General features: G+C 41.5%; 1 protein-coding gene and 2 long non-coding RNA genes across 14 annotated transcripts in view; 1 reads left to right on the plus strand and 2 right to left on the minus strand.

Moving 5' to 3' along the window:
• The window catches only part of LOC110468065 (uncharacterized), a 16,309-nt gene extending 8,923 nt beyond the window's left edge, over positions 1-7,386 (minus strand). For all 5 annotated transcript variants that reach the window (XR_014955562.1, XR_002464989.4, XR_014955561.1 and 2 more), the window contains exons 1-2: positions 6,905-7,386; positions 477-586 (exon numbers count right to left, since the gene is read on the minus strand). This is a non-coding gene — a long non-coding RNA (uncharacterized LOC110468065). The remainder of the gene's footprint in view (positions 1-476; positions 587-6,904) is intronic.
• A 142-nt stretch (positions 7,387-7,528) lies between these two features.
• KCNC1 (potassium voltage-gated channel subfamily C member 1) overlaps positions 7,529-21,711 on the plus strand; it is a 129,529-nt gene continuing 115,346 nt past the window's right edge. For 2 of the 8 annotated variants that reach the window (XM_021525632.4, XM_021525630.4), the window contains exon 1: positions 7,534-8,705. In XM_021525632.4, the coding sequence (XP_021381307.2) occupies positions 8,136-8,705 (570 nt within the window). In that variant the 5' untranslated portion in view covers positions 7,534-8,135. Of the gene's footprint in view, positions 8,706-21,711 lie in introns of all 8 variants that reach the window. The other 6 variants (XM_085581461.1, XM_085581462.1, XM_085581460.1 and 3 more) reach the window with 6 other exon arrangements.
• The window catches only part of LOC146767307 (uncharacterized), a 71,974-nt gene continuing 58,967 nt past the window's right edge, over positions 8,705-21,711 (minus strand). The window contains exons 2-6 of the long non-coding RNA XR_014955966.1: positions 19,942-20,024; positions 19,228-19,330; positions 12,675-12,757; positions 10,181-10,313; positions 8,705-10,058 (exon numbers count right to left, since the gene is read on the minus strand). This is a non-coding gene — a long non-coding RNA (uncharacterized LOC146767307). The remainder of the gene's footprint in view (positions 10,059-10,180; positions 10,314-12,674; positions 12,758-19,227; positions 19,331-19,941; positions 20,025-21,711) is intronic.

Consider the following 21,711-nt stretch of genomic DNA (forward strand, 5'->3'; position numbering starts at 1 on the left):
CCTGTAGAAATCTATTGTATTTTTTATTACAGTTGGAAAATTTTTAAAGAAAAAAAATGTCTCTATTATAGATTTAAGAGCTGGACCCTCCTTTTTTTCTCATTGCTCCATAGGAAAACCAATAAGCATGCTATTGTAGGCCCTCTTAGGATGAGAATCCATCATAGAAGAGCAGAAAGGTCCAATTTTGTATGAGAATGGAGCATTTCTTAAGGAAGACCCAACTCTGATTTCTTGCAGGCCAACTCTGAATATCTTGTCCCACTGTGATTCTTCTCTGCTTCCTCATTATTTCCCAACTCCTTCTACCACTGGGCTACCTAGAGGCAAAGACTACAACTGCAAAACCTGGCAGAACCCACAGATGAATCAGGCTGAATCAGTAAACAAAGACTAAAAGTGCAGTGTCATAGGAACAACCATATCACTGTGCCTCAAGTGAAATAATTTAAATACAAACCTGATGCAAATCTTACCAGGATTTCCAGCCACAGTGTGGAGGGCTGGTATAATCCTATTGCACTGGGATTTTTACAGAAGTCTTCCCCAGGTCCTGGAAACTCTGGATAGAGCATGTTCCTGCTTCCTGAAGTGGAGAAACCATTCATTATAGCGTGTCCCAGAAGGGAAAGGCAGAGGACAAACTAAGAGAGGTGCCATCCCTTCCCTATTGCCTTTCTTCTAGCTCTCAACACTTCATTTAACTGGAACAAAAGGCTGCTGTTAAAGCTAAGGCATAGGCCCAGGCAAGAGACAGGATAAAGAAACCTGCATTCCCAGCAGCTGGTCCAAGATTTGGGACAGAAAATGGATTTTGCTTTCCATTTACTCACATTTATATTGTATAAATCCTGGCTCTTGACAAAAGAAATGCAGCAGACTTCATCCTTAGTGCCAATTATTTAACTAGCATCACTGGAACTATTTTACTTTGTATCTCTTCATATGTAGCATTCAAATAATTACTTCAACAGGATTAAATGTCATATTTCATGGGACTGGCTGTGTAAATATTTACAAAATAGAGAACAAAAAAGACATCTCAGAGTTATTGATTCATGTCAAATATTGAGAAGCTGGGTTAATCAAGGGATTTAAGCAATGCATTAAACCTTTGAGTCAGCATTCTTGAGATTTATTTAAACTACTCTTACCTTTCAACACCTAAAGTTTTACAAATTATTTGTAACAATAAAGACAGGCCATTTTCGCATCTGTCTGAGGACATTTCAGTTACTCAGAGTAGGCTGAAGAAGTAATAACAGCTGTGAAAAGTGAATTATTCAATAAAGTTCTCATTTCAGCAAAAAAAAGTTAAGAAATGTTCTAATTATTTTGTTGTATTAGAGAAATAGTCAACTGATAGGCAAGCATATACATTTTATAAAATGGAACATATTTCATACTCCTTGGTCAGAAATAGACCCTATTTTTTTCTGGTTTTTTGGTGGTTAAATGAAAAAGATACACTTGCAGCACTGAGAGCTGCATGCCTTTTTCAAGAAAAGACTAGCACCTCCTGTTCTGTATTCTGTATATAGTAGTTGTGAAATACATATGTCTGTATCTATGTGTTTGTGTCTGTTGCTATGTTCATGCACCTGCAAATTGGCTGAGATCTTAAAAACATAATGACAGCATTAGTAGAGTTTTGTTTTCAGAAAAGGCTGACTAGGCCAGTCTGAGAAAGTCAAGGACCTTTTAGGACCCCCAAAACAAATCAACTAATAAAATAAAGCCAAGTCCCTGGCCTTTTCTGAAATTCTAGCTGTAGTAGATGGTAGGAATTAAATGGTTCTAACCTATGTGCCCTCTTTTGGCAATGCAGATTCAGAGCCCTCAGGATGACTGAGCTCAGCTCATAGTAATGAGTTTAGATAAGGGTTTTTTTGTTATGTGCTGACAGGAAACTTCCAATTGTAAGCTCAATTTTCCTCATCACCAGCTGGATTTTTGCTGGATCACACCTAGATCAGCATGAAGAAGACAAGGGACAAATCTAGATCCTTCCATAACACAGCATTGGAACAAAGTAGCGCATTAGCTGTATGCCTAATTTTGGATACTTGAAGTAGATTTTGCTATGATTTAGCTCCATGATTTCTTGAGGAGCAACTACTTCTGTTTTGGGGAATGTCTCATCAAAGACAAAACCTGACACTTTTACTACAGCCTTGACTCGAGGATGTGCTCCAAAAGAAGCTCAGTGCCTCACCCAGACCAGCTCCACTCCAGATTTAAGGAGCTGGGGGTGAGACAGACAACTCAGCAGTTTTTTGCAGTGCTTATTGCCCTTTTTGCCAGGAAGGTGCAGTCTTCTCTTCCCTACAGGTAAAACAGTTTGGAAATCTCCCTAGTCCTTCAGCAAGCAGCAGAACACCACCTCGCCTTACTTGTGGGCACCATCTCCATTAATTGTATCTGCTCAGCTCCATCTCCCATCAATTTTCAGCAAAACCAAATGGATTCAGGTGGGAGTTTCTCTTAGTTAACAGAGTGGGTAAAGACCAAAGATGATCTCTAACATGTCACAATATTGCTTCCATTTTTTTTCCAGAGCAGCTTCCATTTATCTCACAGTTTGATGCCCACTTTCTGAAGGATCCCAAAAGAATTTGCAAAACAAAAAGAACTTTCACTCAGAAATGTCAGTCCAGTAGAAATGGATGAACAAGTGCAACTCATCAGGCAGAGTACAGCAAATTCTTCCCAGCTCAAACAAAGCCATGCAGTGGTTGGAAAACATAGATGGGAATTAAGTACGTAGTCAAGCAAAACTGAAGTAATTAAGAATAAAAAAAAAATCCAGCTATAACAGTGCAGGAACAAGCATTTAGCTATAACTTCTGCTGCTTTGGTTACTCTCATTAAAAGCATCGTGACATGCAAAGAATTGCATCAGGCTTTGGGCTACACATCTCTTCAGACATGCAGCATCTCTATGACTCCCTCAGTCAACAGCAAGCATGAACCCACAATTTTTTTCTCCATTCTCATTCTTTCTATGAAAGGCTTTCATCCAATTAATGACAATTCAGAGGGGTAAATCTAGCCTTTCAGAAAACTAATAACATCTATGTTATTGCAGCTGCTTTATTTTTAAATTATTTTCAAGGACAAAATGAGTACATTGCATGCTAAGTCCATCACAGCTTTCCATTTGAAGACCTCAAACCAAATGATTTACAAGGGTCAGTGCTAACAGAGCAATTCACAGCATGATGTAATCTAAAACTGATAAAGAACTGCACTGAAATACTGTTGAGTTGTCGTGAATTTAATACAAAACAGCACAGGCTGAATTATAGCATTCAAGTGTTGCAAAACTGGTCTTGCAACTCTGCCTGCCTTTTCTTTTGAGGTTATAACTTACAAATAATTCTCTCAGCCTCCTCCAGCCTTAAAACATTTTGAATGTACTCTCCAGTTTTATTCATAATTGTGCACAAAGCCACAGGTTCTCTCAACATCTCATTTTCTTCCTCATATTGTTACAATGGGTCATTCTTTTTCTTTGAAGAGAAACTGAGTGATGAAGTCAGAGCTAGGCTTACATTTCAGGGGTGGGAGCTTCTTCAGCAGTCACCATTGTTGGGGTCCTCACTAGAAAACCCAGTGAAAGAAGAGGCTACAGAGGAGTGCAGAATCAAGTACTCTTGATACACTAATAGAGCACCAAAGCATACAGCAAAGCCTCCTGATGTACATTTCTGTGCCTATACAACCCTGGGATTGGGATCTGTCAATCCAGAGTCTTCGGCAAGAGGCAAAATATCTTCATACAATAATGAATATAATTAAATAAAATTTTAGAAAAAGGCTAAACTTTCACTTCAAATTAATGAGTTACTAAGTTTAGAAGAGTTAGGGAATACATGCTCAGTCATCTCCCACATTGAGAAGAAAGCTCCTTTGGAGTCAGAATTCACTGCAGTTCTCAGCTAAAGACGTAGAGAGCAGGGTGATGAAAAAAAGAATAGCATGTGAACCCACTACTTTTTTTTTTTTAGTTTGTAGACAGAATTTAGACTTCTATCTGAAAGACAACCTACCTTTTCTTGTATATGATTCCCCTGAGGATGCTGAAGTATAGGGCACAAAGGTGATCCCAGTACACCAGATACAGAGGGGAAAGAAGGACTTGCTCTTCCTGTGTCATCAGAACAGTGAGGCAACCTAACACCAGATTTGAAACTAAAATACATCTATGGCTAAAAGCTATTCTTCCACTATTGCCACTAAAACTTCTGAGTTAGAAGAACAGTTAAAATTATAGATAGACCAACAGGACTGCTCAAAGTGCACATATACTGTCCTGACTAGGCATGCCACAAAAGAGACCTTCACAGAGACTTTCCTAAACTCTACAGCTTATTTTCCTCACTTATGCCAGATTTTGGTCAACCCCAGCTCAGTGTAGATGATCATCAAAATCTCTCACTAGTTATTAGAATCAGTTCAGGGAAAAAAATGTATTTCCAAGGTGAACGGCTTTTAATGCATTTAAAATTTTTCTGGTAACACCATCTGCAGCTGCTGCTGCTGCTATACCATAATCCTTTTCCAAACAGATTGTGAACTGTTTGGATAACCTACCAACTCTGTACTTCCTACAGAGGTTTCCCAGCAGTATTAATGCTGGTTTAGTTCTTTTTAATGTGCAAAACTTACTAAAATTAATTAATAAGTACACTTAAAATGACAAGTTGAATCACAGAAAAGCTAGACAACTTGGAGACTCACATACTCACACATTCACCTTCATATAAAACCCTCCTTAAAGATATCAAATATAAACCAGATGTTTAAGGATTTAAAGATGTCAAACATAAACTAGAATAAAATCCAGTTATAATATTCTTATTTTTTTATGGGACTAAGAGGACAGGAGTGCTACTGTCAAGTTTGGGATTAATCATAATTCCATAGGAAGTTTTGTCTGCAAGTTGGAACTAGGAAAATTAGATTATTTTATTTGTCTATCATAATCCAAACATTTCTAAATATGAAAAAATACTTTTTAAAATTAAACTTGAATTTTATATTGCTATATGGCAAGCTTTAAGCACAACTCTGCTCAGACACAGTAGCTGCTAAACTGTCTTAAACCTTCCATTCCATGCAAACCAACAGCCATTTATGTGGTGTTATTAACTATGGCTAATCAAACAAATGCAAATCATGCTGCAGTCTACCATGCAAAGCAAACTCCTTGTGCCTTAATATGCAGTTATTTTGTGCCATGATCCCTGTTAAATAAAGGTATTCTTTTCGAACACTTTCCCTCCCAAGCTTCAATATAAACTTCAAACATTATATTGTCTTTCATTTTCTACATTAAAATGATGTCTAAACTTACATTCCAATTTATATTTCTGAAAGATCTACTATTTCAGTAGCTACCTTGCTCCAGATCTCACAAGCTCTTGCTTGCCCATCAGTCTCTGATATGGGGCCCTCCTTCATGTCTTTTGAAACATCTAACTCTTCTGTTTCTACCAAGGCTGCTTCATCAATTACAGCTTTAGTAACTTCAAAGAAACCTTGCAGGTCACTTAAGCATGGCCTCCCCACCTGAGTCCATGAACATTCTCTTTAATCAAGCTTTCTAGCTTTTAACACGTACTCCCAGATGAGGAGGTCATGCACCACTCTCCTTCAGTTCCCCAGACAAGAGGGGAAGCCCAAGCAAGTGAAGCTGCACAATGTCTCATTCCCACAGTCACCTTAGATCCCAACACTGAAATTCCTAAAGAGGAATCACTCACTGCAGGAAAGGCAACATGGAAGGCAGGAGCTAATGAGCTGGGAAAGAGTCTTTATAGTTGTGGCTGTGACCAGAAGGACCCACAAGCCCAGGATTCACAGGCTCTTAACATCTTCCTGAGTCACCTGCTCTCCACAGCCTTCATTAACTCTCGGAACCTACCCTACAGTTCTTTCCCATTGGTCCCCAGATCCATTATTATCAAAAATAGGCGTTTACTATGATTTAAAGAAATTTTCACATGTTTTATTACTGTCAGTGAGTCAACATCCTCTTTTCCTTTCTTAATGCCAGGCTTGGGTTCACAGCCCTCTTTTCCCTCTGTGTCCTCTGGCTGGCAATTCTCAAGGATTTTAGATAGTGTTTCTGTACTTGTGATTCTCAGATTCTCCCTCTGTCATCAACCTTTCTGCCTCTGTTCAGTCCCAGTGCTGAAGCTGCTGTCTGGCATCTCTTCCTGGAGATTTTTTCATCAGTTTATGCTAGCTGAAGTGCAGAGTTGCCTTGATTTAGCTTCACTTTCCCATTTCTCATTCATAGCTGATACGAGTAACATACTCCCATTCTTGCTGTCTTCCCTCCCTATTTCCAAGAGTCACATACAAATAGCACCAGGTTCCAGGCCTTCCTTTTAGCACCAGCTTAAAGTCTGTTACCATTTTCACAGATAAATCTGCTGGTTAGACCTCTTTGGAATGTCTCACCACAGCTACTGCAAAGTTTTCTTCTCTGCATTCCAACCATGCAACACTCTTTGCATGGAAGCTGCAGGCGACCAAACACCTCATCTTACAAACCTGAGCACACCGATTGCTCCTTGACAGCCTTCCACTTGTTCTTCACCTGCTGTTGCCACACATCTGAATTTTTCTCGTACTTGCAAGTTCAGCCCAATTGCATTCCCCTGGTCTGCCCTCTTCCATTCAGCGTTGTGCTGTCCGTACTACTTGTACATTCCATCAGCATTCCCTAACCATGTACCTTTCAATTGTATGTTTCACCAGCCTATCCCGTTCATCATGACATGACCTCCCATGCTCAATCCACAAAAGCTCACCTCTCCAGGATTTCCCATAAGTCCATTCCTTCTAAGACGATGGCAGCAAATAAAATAAAATACAAAACACTTCTACATACCTCTCTTACTTCCTTTCCACACAACCATCTTCTGGCTGTTCTTCAAGCTCCTTGCAAGACAGGAACTGGGGGGTTTTTGAAACTTCCCTTACCATTATTTGTGATTTGGTGAGCATAAAAAAAAGAATAAAAAACACAAACCCAAATTGCAACGTCCTACCAACACAGGCGTTAGGAAAAACAACCTAGTGAACAGTAGGAAAAGACGAAGAAATGGTGTAGGTGTGTGGAACCAAGTAAAAGCACAACGTGATTGGAAGGGACAACCCTGGGTACCCCTGGGGAGATCTTGAATCCTGCCCTTCAGCCGGTCCGGCGCAGGCAGGACGAGCACAGCCGTGACTCATGCCAATGGTGCCCGAGAGGGTCAGGGGACGCTCGGTGTGACCGCCGCGGGGCCGCGGGAAGGTGAGCGGGCGGGGGCTCTGCCCGCGGCCCCGGGTCCCGGAGCGGCGCCCCGGGCGCGGCGCGGCGGCGGGCGCGGCCCGCGCCAGGACCCGGGCGGGAGCGGCGCCTGCGCGGCGGTGCCCGGCGGCGGGCGGGCTGCACCGAGCGGCGCGGCGGCGGCGGGAGGAGCGGCGGGAGGAGCAGCGAGCGGCAGCGCCGCGGGTCCCGCCGCCCGCACCGGCAAGCGCTCGACCCGGGCCGGCCGGGCGCAGGGGCGGAGGCGGCGGGAGCGCGGCGCTGTCCCTTCAGCACCGGCGGCGCCCCCCAACCGCACCGCCGGGAGGGGCGCGGGCACAGCCCCGCGTTCCCTGCGGGGGCTGCAGCCAGCACCGGCGCCCCGCAGCTCCGCGCACCTGTGGGCAGCGCGGGTGCCGTGATTTTTCTCTCCCCCCCCCCTTTTCTTTTTTCCTTTTTTTTTTTTTTTTCCTCCCTTGTGCTTTTGGCCACATCCAACCAGGGAAAGGCCCTCCCCCTCCGGCACCGCAGCGCCCGCGCTCCCGGAGCATGGCCCCCCCTGCCCCTGCCCCTCCGCCGCGGCTGCAGCTGCCGCGGACCCCGAGCGTCTGACTCCAGACGGAGGCGGCGCAGCGCCGGGAGCCACCGCCACCGGCATCGCCTCGGAGCGGCCCCGGGGGAGCGGGGCTGGCCGGGGCCCCTCGCCCCCGCGGGCCCGGAGCGGGGCTCGGCTTAGGCACCGACTGCCGCCGAGCAGCCGTCCCCTGACGGGCTTGCTGCCTGCCGTGCTTGCTTGGATGAGTCTGCGACATGCCTAATAAGAGACGAGATGGGCCAGGGCGACGAGAGCGACCGCATTGTGATCAACGTGGGAGGGACTAGGCACCAGACTTACCGCAGCACCCTGCGCACCCTGCCCGGCACGCGGCTGGCCTGGATCGCTGAGCCCGATGCCCACAGCCACTTTGACTATGACCCCCGCACGGATGAGTTTTTCTTTGACCGGCACCCGGGCGTCTTCGCCCACATCCTGAATTATTACCGCACCGGCAAGCTGCACTGCCCCGCGGACGTGTGCGGGCCCCTGTATGAGGAGGAGCTGGCCTTCTGGGGCATCGATGAGACCGATGTGGAGCCCTGCTGCTGGATGACCTACCGGCAGCACCGCGACGCCGAAGAGGCTCTGGACAGCTTTGGTGGGGCTCCCCTGGATAGCAGTGCTGAGGACGGAGACATAGATGGCACCGGAGACTCTGGTGATGGTGAAGATGAACTGGAGATGACAAAACGCCTAGCACTTAGTGACTCCCCAGATGGCAGGTCTGGGGGCTTCTGGAGACGGTGGCAGCCCCGCATCTGGGCACTCTTTGAGGATCCCTACTCCTCCAGATATGCAAGGGTAAGCCATGCAATCAGCATCCTCATCAAAACACTCAAACCTCCCTGTGGTCCCAACTTCCTCCCAGCATCACCAGGGTTCTCTCCGCTGTCAGAGCAGAGCAGGCATCCATGTGTGTGGCCATACAAAAATCACGTGCTGTCTGTGGGGATGAAGCCCACACTCCCAAGCAGGCCCCATGCATGTGGAACTAGTAGACACCAAGGCCTGAGCTTGCGTTCTCAGATGTGCCCCTCCAGAGACCCTTATTTTCTAATAGCTCCTAAAACTCATAGAGCAGCTGGGGCAGGGCCCCAGTCATGGGCCAGAGAGGTCTCCATTACACCAGGTAATTTCCCTCTATGCATAGATTTTTACAGTCAGACATCCCCCAGTAAAGAAAGACACCTTGTGCAGCCCTCTTACAAGCTAATGGCTCTCTCCCCTTTACGAGATGGAGAAAGGATTATGGGAGCAGGCATTCCCAGTGGCACCAGGGGATTTGGAGAGTTTCAGCCTGGACTGGAAAGGGAGTCAGTGCCTTTCTCTTTTCTCATACATAGCAAGTTAAATATTTATGAACATCTGAAAATGGGTAATTCAGTTGCTCGCTCTGTGACTATTTCCCTTGTGGGAAATGCAAAGTATTAATCAGAGGAAAGGTTTCATTCACGTAGAAGGGACACTGTGTCTGACAGGTTTCTTGCCTGCTACTGAAGGACAACTCCTCCCCTCCTGGTTCCTGCGATTGTTTTGGGAAGGGAATGCACACTGGTGCAGTTCACAGCAGAAGTGTGGATAAAAATGGTCTGTAACAGTCATCCGACTGCTTCAAGTAGGTATCGCCTCATGCTTTGAGAATAATTACATTAATTAGGGCCTGATTCTGCTGAAATCAAAAGTACTGAAAACATTTGCTTCAGGAACAGCAGCAGGATTAACTCCCAAGATAGTAAAATTGATAACTAGGGAAACCGGAGGATAGTGCCTTCATAAAGAAATTGGTTGGCACAGTCTCTACTCTTAAATGTACCTTTGTTACACCTTAATTTCTGCCAGCCCTCAGTAGGGATGAGAGATGCTTTGCTGGGGGAGGGTGATCAGTGTTCCTGAGAAGTGAGATCAGATTAGGGAGAAAATTGGATGGATGGAGGAGAGAGAAGTGGAAATGCAAGGAGCAGGGAGAGGGGAGCTGGCTGTGTATGAATGGGTGGTGGAATAGCAGCTGCTGGAGACTTGGTCTGAGCAGAGATCTCCAGCAGGGAGACACCAGGTCTGCAAACTGAATGAATGAGGAAAGCTGGAGCAGAGCCTGGAGTTATATCTTGCTGCAATTCTAAAGATTCTTGTTTGCACACCCCTTGGAGACTTTCTCTGTGAACAAATGAGTTAATATTTTAAATTAATCCCTTTAAACAGCATGGAGGATAAAGGAATAATAGAATATTTGCCACAAGATGGAAAGATGATGCTGTTGTATTGCAGCTTTCAAATACCTGATTTTTGCCAAGGGAACATGGAAAGGGGAAGGCAAGGTTGGAGGGTATTCTTCAAAATGCTTGGTTTCCATTAATCAAGCCCAGTGTCAGCAGGCAATCTGAATAGCAGATCTCTCTGGTACCCAGGGATCTGTTGGTAAAATACATTTCAAGTGAAAGTAACGTGCTTGTTCAAGGTTTTGGGAAATGGTTTGAAAGCCAAATGGATTATGTTGTCCCAATGAAAAGGATACAGAGGTTAAAACACTCTTTTTCTTGGAGGCATTATAATATTTTAGGAGAAGGACAAAAATTTATAACAAATATTAGGAGTCTTTGTGATGCACAGGCTGGGATTCTAGAAGGATATAAATTTTCTACAGGTATTTTTATTTAGCAGTAGGTGTTTTATAAAATGATTTGGTTTTGTTGGGGTCTTTTTTTGAGGGGATGATGTACCATTTATTCACAATCTCCTGTGCATAGCTGTTACGAATTCAACTCCTGATTTACCTCTAACTTGTCCTTTCCTTAGAGGATTGTTAAGACTGGATAAATATGAGTACTCAATATTTAATGGGTTAAATATGATTCTTTAACTTGTATCTATGGAGACGTAGGCCACATGCATTAATATTTTGCATGAAGGAAGATGGCTTTCCTCATCAACACGTACACACATTGTCCATTAAGAAGACATTATAGGATACTTAACATTTCCTAATAAAAGCCATACGTTATGGTTATGGATGTAAAAAGAGATGGGAGTTTGATTTATGCTGCTGTGATCTGACACAGGCATTGCAAAAAGACCTGAAGCTCACAATAGCTAATTTATAGTAAAATAATTGATAACATCATTAACAAGTGAATGGTATATTAAGGCAATTATTGGTAGAGTCAGGCAACAAATCTACTGTTACCCCATTTCTAATTGAATCTGTTACTTTCAGTTACAAACTGCAATTTAGTTGTGTAAAAATCTAAATTCACCCTGCTATTTTGTCAAAAAAAAAAAATCACAAAATTTTCTCTTCCTAAATGGAACTGGGACCTCTACTAAGGATGGTTATTACACTTCTTTGATGTTTACATATGGCATCAAAATGCATGTGAAAATAACATCTCAATGTAAGCATCAGTTTACATAACCATTGTGGTGTTACACTTGGGCAAGTAAAAGGAATTCAGTCTCTGAATATTAAGATTAAATGAAATTCTGTTTATCTGTATAGAGCAAGATTCTCTGGACTGTATCTGGTATGCTAGATCAGTGAATGTTTATGAAAAGCTCAGCATTTACTCAAATCCAGCCATTCTTGGAGGATTTTGATGGACACTGCTTGCAAATACAAGTACATTTGACTGTTTTGTTTCACCTCCACCTGACTCACACTAAATTACTTCTGATCTCGTTGTAGACAGCCAGGGAAGACTGGGAGTGCATTTGTGTACGTCAGGCAAAATCAGCTAACTCTTCAAATTTTGTTTATTTCTTACTTTGATTAGGCAAAACTCCTAGTCACTATAGTGGCAGATTTTAATTAATTTCAAGTTTTCTCTATGCTAATTTTTTAGTAATGTAGTTCTTTCTAAAAAGAGTAAACACTTCAAAAATTGCATAATCGTCTATATTTGTAATAAGAAAAGATAGTTTGTTTCAAATGATAGACTGCCTTAGACATCTATCTTAGTAATATAAACAGGTATTAAACTTCTTAACCTAAAGAATCCACATTTGGATATCAGAGGCAATACCTTGTGCCTGGAGATCTGAACAGAGTAACAAAAGGTGATGGGAAAGATCCAGGGATCCAGGATGATTGTCAAAATCATCTGTCCAGACAGCTAAATATCACTGAACATACCTAAAACTGATGTTTCTATGAAGCTCATTAGAAGTGTCTTTTCTGCATCATCAGACAACTTAGTAAATTTATTTTTTCTAAGTAGGCAGAAAGGGGGAAATAGAGTTAGCCAGAAAGCTATGCTAAAGCAGCAGAAAGTTACACTGTGGTGGAGTTCCTGCCCTCTGTACTTACTAGACTTCATAGGTCCCTCAGTACACAAATGTGTGAAAAATATTTTCTTGGCATCCTCTCTCCTTCATATTTTTATGTCTGGCCATGCTGTTCTTCCACTAGTAAAGCTCCCACTGACTTCCTGGTGCGTTTGGCCTGCAGGTATCTAACATATTTATTCCCCTTCCTCCTCCTCCACAACAGGATAAGGTTGTGTTTGTGTTAATTCACATTCCTTGGGTTACTCAATGTTTGAGAACGAGGAGCTTTCAGCTGAGATTGTGTGCTACTGCTCACATTCAAATTGGACAGTTCAGGTTTTTTAATGAACTCTCAGGAAAGCTCTTGGAGTCCTTCCAAATAAACCTTTTTACTGTTTTTTAAGTAAAAGCTGGTTAGGGTCCTATGGAAAGTTCTCAACAGCTTGACTTGCAATCCTGGCATATGCTGTACCACTTTGATCTGTAAGGGGAAAAGCAAAACTCACTCACCCTTCCCTCATGTTTCCCCTTCACATCCTGCAGAAGAATCTGCTTTCCTCAGTGGGTGACTTTTGAAGGACGAGTTTCTGACACTGAGAAGGAGACAGGAAAAAGGACACTGGTAAAGAGATGAGAAAAAGGTATTCCCCAGGGATTTCTTCCAGCTTTCTTTTGTGCATTCAATAGCATTTCAGCCTTGCAGTGTTCATTTAAACTGATTTTTCTCTCTATAAAGTACCACTTATAGGTATGAAAAGACTTATGGCATCCTAGATCCTGAATAACCACACTGTTTTGAGAATTAAAGGCTGGGTTGATTCTGCTCATTCCTTACCCCTGGCCAGCACAGCTTAGCTCAGGAATTGAGGCAGGTATCAGGGAGTGGGAGCAGATACTCCTCATCCTTCACAAGGGGAGCTTATTCCACAGATGTGTGAGGCAGGACACGCTTGGCACAGGAGCACTCCACAGACAGAGGTCTGGAGCCTCCCACCCCGCAGGAGCAGACAGGGACAGAGGGGCTGAGAGCTGCCCCATCGCTTCCCTCTGCCCTCCTCAGGGCCAGCTTCCAAGGGGCCCTGGTGGAGCTGCTCTCCCACCTTGAGCCTTTCTGGAAAGTGTCTCCTGCAGAGCCATATCTAATCCTGCACTGAAGCTGGCTGCAGGAATTCTCACCATTTACTGTGACAATTAACGAGACAGCCTAATTTTAACTGCACGCTGCATTACAGCTCTGGAAAAACGAGAATCTTTCCACATCAAATGAGGTTTCCCTTGCACTTGTATAATGGAATTACAGACATCTATTAACTACCATTCTATCATTCATTGTTAATATAGTGCCTAAAATTTCACTTTATTCCTATTTTTTCCCATCAAGGAACATGTTACTGCAAATCCTTATATAACCCACTAGTAAGCATGGTAGTCTTCTCTGCATCCAGACCAAAGAAACCTTTGCAATGCCAGTTAGAAAGTGTTCACTGCTCCAAGTCCCACATCCAGCCCCTATCAAATTGGTCATGGTGGGAGCAGGTAGACAAGTAACTCCTGGGAATTGTCCATCCAAACTCAGAAGTAATACCTTTTTAAACTACCACACACACATACCAGAACAGCCATGCAGAATCATGGCTTCACCAGTTTGAGCTGTTCAGAAACACACAGGAAGATATGATGCCTGCCCAGAAAATCTTACAATCTCTTTGAAGTCACGATCTCACAAGGAGATGAGAGAGATGATATTACCCACCTGACAATTCCATGGCTGCTTAGTACAGACTTAGCAGTGTGGATTCAAGGACATTTTTTTTAAAATCTATTTTCCTAATTCCAATTTTATTTATATTATTCTAAAACCTTAAAAAAAGAACAGCATCTGTTCTTTTTATTCAATTCAGTTTTTATCTTCTTTAATTTTAATGTTTCTAGGTTACAAAATTTACTTCATTTAGCCAAGGCTGTGATTGTATGGATCATACCATCATATACATACACATATATATGCCTTCCTATTGCTGCCACCTCCTACGATGCTGAGTGGGATTTCCATATGAGGAAGGACTTCAAAATTAAACCACCCCAAAATATTTCTGCAGAAGTAGCCGTGGTGCCACTAAAATCAATGTGAATTTAGTGGCTGGGTTCAGAAAGGTATTTGGCCCCTTCTCTCTTTAATCCATCTCTATGTACCTTCAGTTATTTTCTTTGCCCTTCTCCTGACATTTGCTATTTTGGTTTTGGTTAGGGCAAAAAAGGCAACAAAATACTGGTAATTCTCTGTTGGTCTATCATGAGACAAAGGAGAAAAAGATCTGTGGATCAATTATAATATTTCTTTTTTAGAACTGTTCACAGAAATGTGGTATATTAGACTACAGGAATAGGAAAAACTAGGATAACTATTTTTCCATCTTGTTCTTCCCTTCTGCTGTGCAATCTAGAATTTAACATTATTTGTCTTTCTTATTTGTAAAAATGTGTGTATATTTACAGTAGTACTTTAGTAAAGTCTATACATACTGCCTTTCTCTTAACATAAGGAGAGATGTTAGCAAATCAGCAACAGAGGGCCCAGCCTTGCTGTTATTGAAACTCAGCCAACATTACCACCAACTTCAAGGATCTAAATGAATTTTCCTGCAGTATGGTTCAGGATAAATTAATTGCTGTGTACTGCTTTTTTTAATAGACATGTTGTCTATTTCCATTCCAAAGCACTAAAGTGCATAGAACTTAGCAATTTATTAGGAGCATACATATTCAAATACATGTGTTCATAATCTTTTAAAGACATGAACATCTTTAGCACACTGCATCAAAACATAGAGCTCTAATACTGACAAAGCTCATCACGATCTTATTGGCTTTTTTTACTGCAAAGGACTGTAGAATAAACCATGTGACTTCAATTAATGTTCAACTAAATCATATCCAAGCACTGTGTTTCATAATAAAAAGGGCAAGCAGGGGTATTCAGATTGAAAAATTGGGCCCTAATTGATAATCAAGTGTGCAATTCTCGTGCAAATATAGATGGCAAAACTGAGTTTCCATTTTTTATAAGCTTGATTTTATGAAATTTCTGTGCATTCTTGGGGTATAAGACTGGTAGAAAAGCCATTTTGACATCTTTGCAATTGTCTTACAATTAGCTTCTCAGTTACTATATGCTGAATTTGATCTGAGGAAAGAACAGTTTAGAAGGCTGACTTGGCTTTCCCTGCTGAATATTGAATTACATAAATATGTGATTCACTCCAAATGGTACACAGAAGCGGTAGGATCGGATGAAATCAGAGAAATCTATGAATCCATGGAGAACCACCTCCTCCCCCTGGAATATAAACCAAATGCTGTCATTTCTAGAATAATTTTTACATCTCTCTCCTGTGCTCACTAAGTAACCAGATTTTGCTATCTTCACTCCTACTCCTGTAGTGATAGCTTACTCCAGGAATATCCCCGTTTCCGTCAGGCTGAGAACAAGGTACCACCTAACACGGGTAAAGGTGAAAGGACCAGGCCCTAATGGATTTTAATTTCTTTCTGATAAGATTTATAAAATGTAACACAGGCGCTAATAAATCACGCAGTAAAAATTATGAATAAATTGTGGGCCAAGGCTTTTTGCAGTGATTGCTCATGATGTAAGACCCTTTAATGACAGGAAGTTAAAATTGCATTGTAATGGCCTTTTGTAAGTGCAATAAATCTCAGGTTTCAGTGCACTGCAGCCAGCCAGCAATGTGTGTGCTGCACATGAGCTACCAACACAGGCACACACTGCTGGCACACACTTACGTAATCGTGTTGATACTTCAGGAGCAGCAGTAAATCTCAGCACTGCTAGATTTACTTCGAAAAATCTTGGGTCAGGACCACTGAGGTGTTGTGACTATAAGAAATAGCTTAAAATACCACACTGGCTTTTTACTTGAAAACCTGGGAGAGAATGTCCTTGTTAAGAAGCAATAAAATAGATTGTCTTAAATAGCAAGGGCAAAACCTATTGCTACCAAGTCTTACAATTTTCAGAGGCAAATACAAGTTAAAACATACATTTTCACCTGCACAACCAAACCAAATTGATCTTCTTGTCTGAATTTTCTTGATCATCTACCCATTCATAAAAAAATTAAAGGTACACAGAGATACCTCAACAGTTACTTAATGTTTGGACTGCAGCAGAGTTTCTCTTGCTTTCCACTTTTGCTGTCAAAAAACATATTCTTAAATACAGAAAGATCTGGTCAGCTTGGGTTGCTTATTATTTTACATGCCTAAGAAATTTAGCTGCAGATTTCACTTGAAAATTCATTCCAATACCCCTGTTCTGTTCTATTTATCAGCTTGGGCTTCTTGCAGTTTTCATTACGCCAGATCAATTGACAGGTATAGATGGTGAAAGCCAGTTCTGTGATTTATCCAGTTATAAATTAAATTAAAACCTTCCATTAGAATGCTTCAGACTTGATAACAGACTTCAAAACAAAATTAATAGGAAGGAATCTCTAAAATGCTGACCACCTACAACCTCCAGCAGAAGGGAGATCATATCCTAGAGCAGAAAGGACACAGGCAGGCAGCAAACAGACCATCACTAAAATCCCACCCCACTTTGTAGCGCCACAGTCCCAACTACCACTGATTTTAGTGGGATCCAACCAGAGATCCATGCAGATCTATTTCAGGTAAAATTTTTCAGGACAAGGACAATTGTGTAATTGCCACAACACGCAATGCAAAAGGGCTTGCCTTCTCAGCAGCCTTTGATCTCTACTCTAAAAACACCACAACATGATCTCAGCCACATTGTGCTATTCCCGTTTCCCTTTTTAGCATGGATCTCCCCTTCTCTTCTAGTGTGGAGTTCTGCAAGAAATCTAGTGACAGTACGTCTTAGCACTTCTCGGGAATGTGTCCCGCATAATGCAGAACTGATTTTAACTCGGAGTTTTTCAGCAAAGCACGTGTAAGGACAAACCAAGAACAACCTGACTGTGCCGTGATAGCTCATCCAATACCCAGACTGAAGCAACTGCTGTGGGGTGGTGGTTGCTTTTCTGGTTTTGGGGCAGTAGCAGATCAGCTTAGGTCTGAATTTTGCTTAAGTGATAGTGAAATTCAGTGTTCTGTTTTTTAGTGTTCAGTTGATAGGAGTTCACTGTCTATCCTACCGAGAAGTCCCTGAGGTGCTAGGGATTTTATTAAAAGACCTAATGTAAATTTCAAAACTGTATAGATTATTTAAAATGTTAGTTATGTCTAAGCAGCAGGAAATCAATAGTGCAAAAGTGCATTCACAGGTCTAAAGAAAGCATCTTTTGGAGAACCTGCTCTTCTAAGCAAAGAAGCTCAGTTTTCACTGTGTCAGTGGCATGGACTACAGGCAAATAAAAGTTTGAAATTCAGTAAAAATTCTATAGCATCTTCAACTCCAAAACACAAATTTATCGTCATGTCCATATTACCATCAGCTACAGGAATGCCTAAAACTTTGCATTTACTGTTCTCAAAGGATATCTTGGTTGGGACAGCAGGGTAAGCCTTTGTTCTTACTCGGTGATTTTTAACATTCATTCAGAACTTTCCCACATGTCCTCAGAGGAGTACACAGACCTACATGGTGGAAATTTACTAGAAAATAAAAAACAAAACCCTAAAAAAGCCCCAAACCTGAGATTTGGACAAATGATTGCAAGCAACTGAATTAGTGCAGTTTATGGAGTGAGCATTTGTTAGAAGATCTGACCAAAGCCCTGCTTGTTTGCCTATGTTAGCACTGAAGGATCCTCTCAGGAGGAGCATCTGCAGCATGCCAATAGTGCAAAGGCAGGTCACACATATTAAGTCAGCAAATGGACATTTGCAATGGGCACAAGCACACAAAGACCACATTTTATTAGCTCAGTATGGCACATCATTTGGGTATTTGGGTATAGCCCCTCTCATTTTCTATGAATTTTACTGTGTGTGAAATCATACAAGATGTTTAATCTTAATATGTCACTTTCAAAATAGAAAACCAAAATTTCTTCGGTTACTTGCTTGGCACTTTTTCCTCTTTCCCTTACTATATGTTTATTTCAGTAGCTAGCACAATAGAGTTATAATTTCTGTGACACCTCTAAATGCTTGTACTATAAAAACAGCAAGTTGACAGCATCTAAGGGAAGACTTTACACTATACTCTGATGTAATGTTTTCCAAACCAACCTGGACTGCAGCAGAAGATTGCCCAAGGCTGTGATCCTTCCAAAGGTGCAGTATGTGCCTGTGCTGTGGCGGCCACTGCACAGACAGAAGGGCTTCTCCATCACCACCTTCTCCATCACTCCTGCATCCAGGAAATCTAGCAGTCACTTCCTACATCTTCACTTGGAAGGGTATCACCATGTGAGCTCAAGCTTAGAATTCCCAAAACACTAACCATACATTTGTAATTTTTTTTAAATGTATATTGAAATTTTCCAGTGCCTGAAGTGTTGTTTCTGCATGTGCCCAAAACTGCCTTAGCACTGTTGGCAACTACCTTATATCAAAGCCTGTTTGATGCCCATAATTTTCCTTCACTAATAAGAGAAGTCCATTAAATGAACTGGCCAAATACATAGTGAATATACGCTGTTTTAAAAAACATACTCAAATAAAAACATGAGATATTTGTAGTATAAAACAGTTCCCTGGATGCAATAATCTAGTGGATACTGATTTTTGCTTAGAATGTGAAATTTCAAATTTAATATTTTCCTCCCACTGCACAATTTCAAATTTTCATCCTTCTCTGCTTGGGAGCCCTGCTCACTTCACAAAGCTGCATAATCCAGGTAGTTGGTGAAGTTAATCCAATTTGCACAGCATGAGGAGTTCACAAACCATTATACTGGGAAGATGGCAAAGCAGCATTTCCCAATAATGTGGGAGAGGCTGCACCTCTGTGGTAATTCTGGGCTACTGAATTCAGCAAGGTCAATAGCAGAAAATAGATATACATAGTGGCATTATCAGAGATTGTCTCATGTTGGCATATGACAAGACTAGTCCTTTTATTTTCACTCACTTGTTGGAAGCCAGTTCCTGGTAGGAAATAACCATATGTTGCCCTCATGCATTGGACTCCAGGATGAGCCGTGCACAATGATTTCGGGATCTCCATGCAGCCCCTATGGAGAAGGAATGTGCAAAATGCACAGAAAAGTAGGAGATGATATGCAGGGTAGATAATATGCAGAATTAAGAGAGCACTTTTTCACCCCAGAACCTGAGCAGATCTGCCATGCTGCAAAGCGAGCTCCAAAGTCAGTGTGAGGACACATCACATAATTTGTTTTGAAAAGACCTACGTTTCCCAGGGCTATCAATCTGTCACCTTTCAGTCGTGCCATGGAAATAAAAGCATTCTTAAAATCTCTGAAGGCTGCCTTTTCATCAATATTTCACCATAAGCATTAGTTTAATTTAAATGGCAATTGATTGCTTGTATTTTATTACTTTTTAATAAAAACTCATGATCACCAATAAAGTAAAGTGATCACAATGAAATTATTGCCAGGGTAAATCTGACTTGGAAAAGTACTAGACCAAGTCTTTGCTAGATCAGAGCCTTTTACAGCATGTATGTTTAGTTCTGGTTTTAACAACCAACACACAAGTGATCAATGGGCATTCTAGCTATTACATTCCCTGCTTTCACAATACACTTAAAACTAGTCTAAAATCTTACTGGAAACTGTAAAGGGTATATTGTCAAATATCCCTCTCTGCTGTAACTTACCCTATATAGGAAGACTTGCCAGGGGCGCTAATGAAGCAGAGATAGTTTTGCAGTTTTACCATCTGTTATCAAATATACTCCAGCTATAACAGAAACACAATTGTATTAGGATTTAGAAGTGACAAACATTGGAAAAAAAAATTCTTTCATTGTTTAAATTGCTTTGATGAATAGTCCAAAGAAAAAAATGTTTGTCCAATTAATAAAACATCTCAGGGCTGCTTTAAAAAGCAAGATGCACCAAAAAACAGTGACGGAGTTGAACATAGCCACAACACAACAGAGAGGTACAAATAAGTAACCATGTTATTCCACAGCCTTCAGGCTTAGGCTTTAATTCAGGATAACACACCCTATTTTTTTATCCTACAGAAAAAAAATCAACACAAAAACCCATTTGAAATGTGAATGTCATTGAAAAATATAAAAATGCTCCATGCTATGTGATGACTGTAGAGTGCTTAAGAACTGCATCCTCCTAACCTTCTTTCCATCCTAAGTAAGGACTTCTGGGGTAAAAACTCCAAAGAACACTACAGCTGAGTTTCACTTATGTGCACTGGACTAAAAATGAACACTTAATATTTATATGAATCATTGTCAGTATCAAGTGAGATGAAGCTTATAAAAATAGATCCAAATCATGGACTCAGTGGGTAAATGCCTCTTTACATACAGTATTATTTATAGATATTTTTTAATCTGTTCTGTCATCTTGTCTCTTAAATTATTAGAAAGTAAGAAAGAAGGAACTATGGCAAATGTAGATGAAAGAAATCTTACTGGGAACTGTGGCAGGAATATGAGCAAAAGCCAGGAAGTTTAAAGCTGTGCTCCTAAGCCCTTTGCTTTCTGTATGAAAACAGTTCCAGCCTATTTTGCAATAAAATATGCACTTTTTAAAACTAACTGTGCTATTGAAATAGGAGGAATGGTATTTTCAAGACTCTCAGGCACCCATAAGACTTGCTGCCACATCTGAAAACCAGCTAATCACAAGCCTGTTTCCAGCATTGGGCCGAGTCCTGTCTCCATGGTCTCGTGAAGCCTTTGATATCCTACATTAATCAAAGTCCCCTCTAGATAAAAATGTTGAGCTCACCATGGCCACAACAGCAATTTCAGCATTGGATCCCAGTTTTTGTAGCTCTCTTAGAAGTCAGTGACAACTGCAGATGGTCCCTAAGTTAATCTCCAAAGGTTCTAAGCATTAAAAATGTAAAATGTTGTTGTGGAAGCTTTGTACATCTATTTATCACCATCTGACAAGGAGACTGCTGGTACTAATACTGCCCTGCATCAGCAAGGTTCTATGAGTCTTAACCATTTATGAAAAGACTTTAAAAGGTGCTACAAAAAGGACAACAATAACGAAAATATGATTAGAATTTGAAGCAAGTATTTGATATTGAAGGGCAAAATTCAGAGGGTACATCCACAAGGCTTCTTCTGAGTTCTTGCAAACAGGGGAATGTTACATTTCATATGTAGGAATCTGGGGAGGTCATTCTTTCTGCAGGCAGGTGGAAAACTCTCCTTTGAAGCAATTGGAGTAATTTCTTCCCTTATACAGAGACATTACACAACCTCTGACAGGAAATAAAACTGGGTAAAGCAGGCAGCTCTCTTCCCTGAGAGAACATATCCAGAGGTTTTTGCTTTGACCATTCAGATATCATTCTTATAAGCACCAAGGTGAAGTGGTTTTTGTACTCTCTTCATCCAGGTAGGATTTCAACATAGCTGTATGTCTGCTGAGAGCAACTCACA

This window comes from Lonchura striata, chromosome 5 (genome assembly GCF_050655825.1).
Source record: "Lonchura striata isolate lonStrDom1 chromosome 5, ASM5065582v1, whole genome shotgun sequence".
Taxonomy (NCBI): domain Eukaryota; kingdom Metazoa; phylum Chordata; class Aves; order Passeriformes; family Estrildidae; genus Lonchura; species Lonchura striata.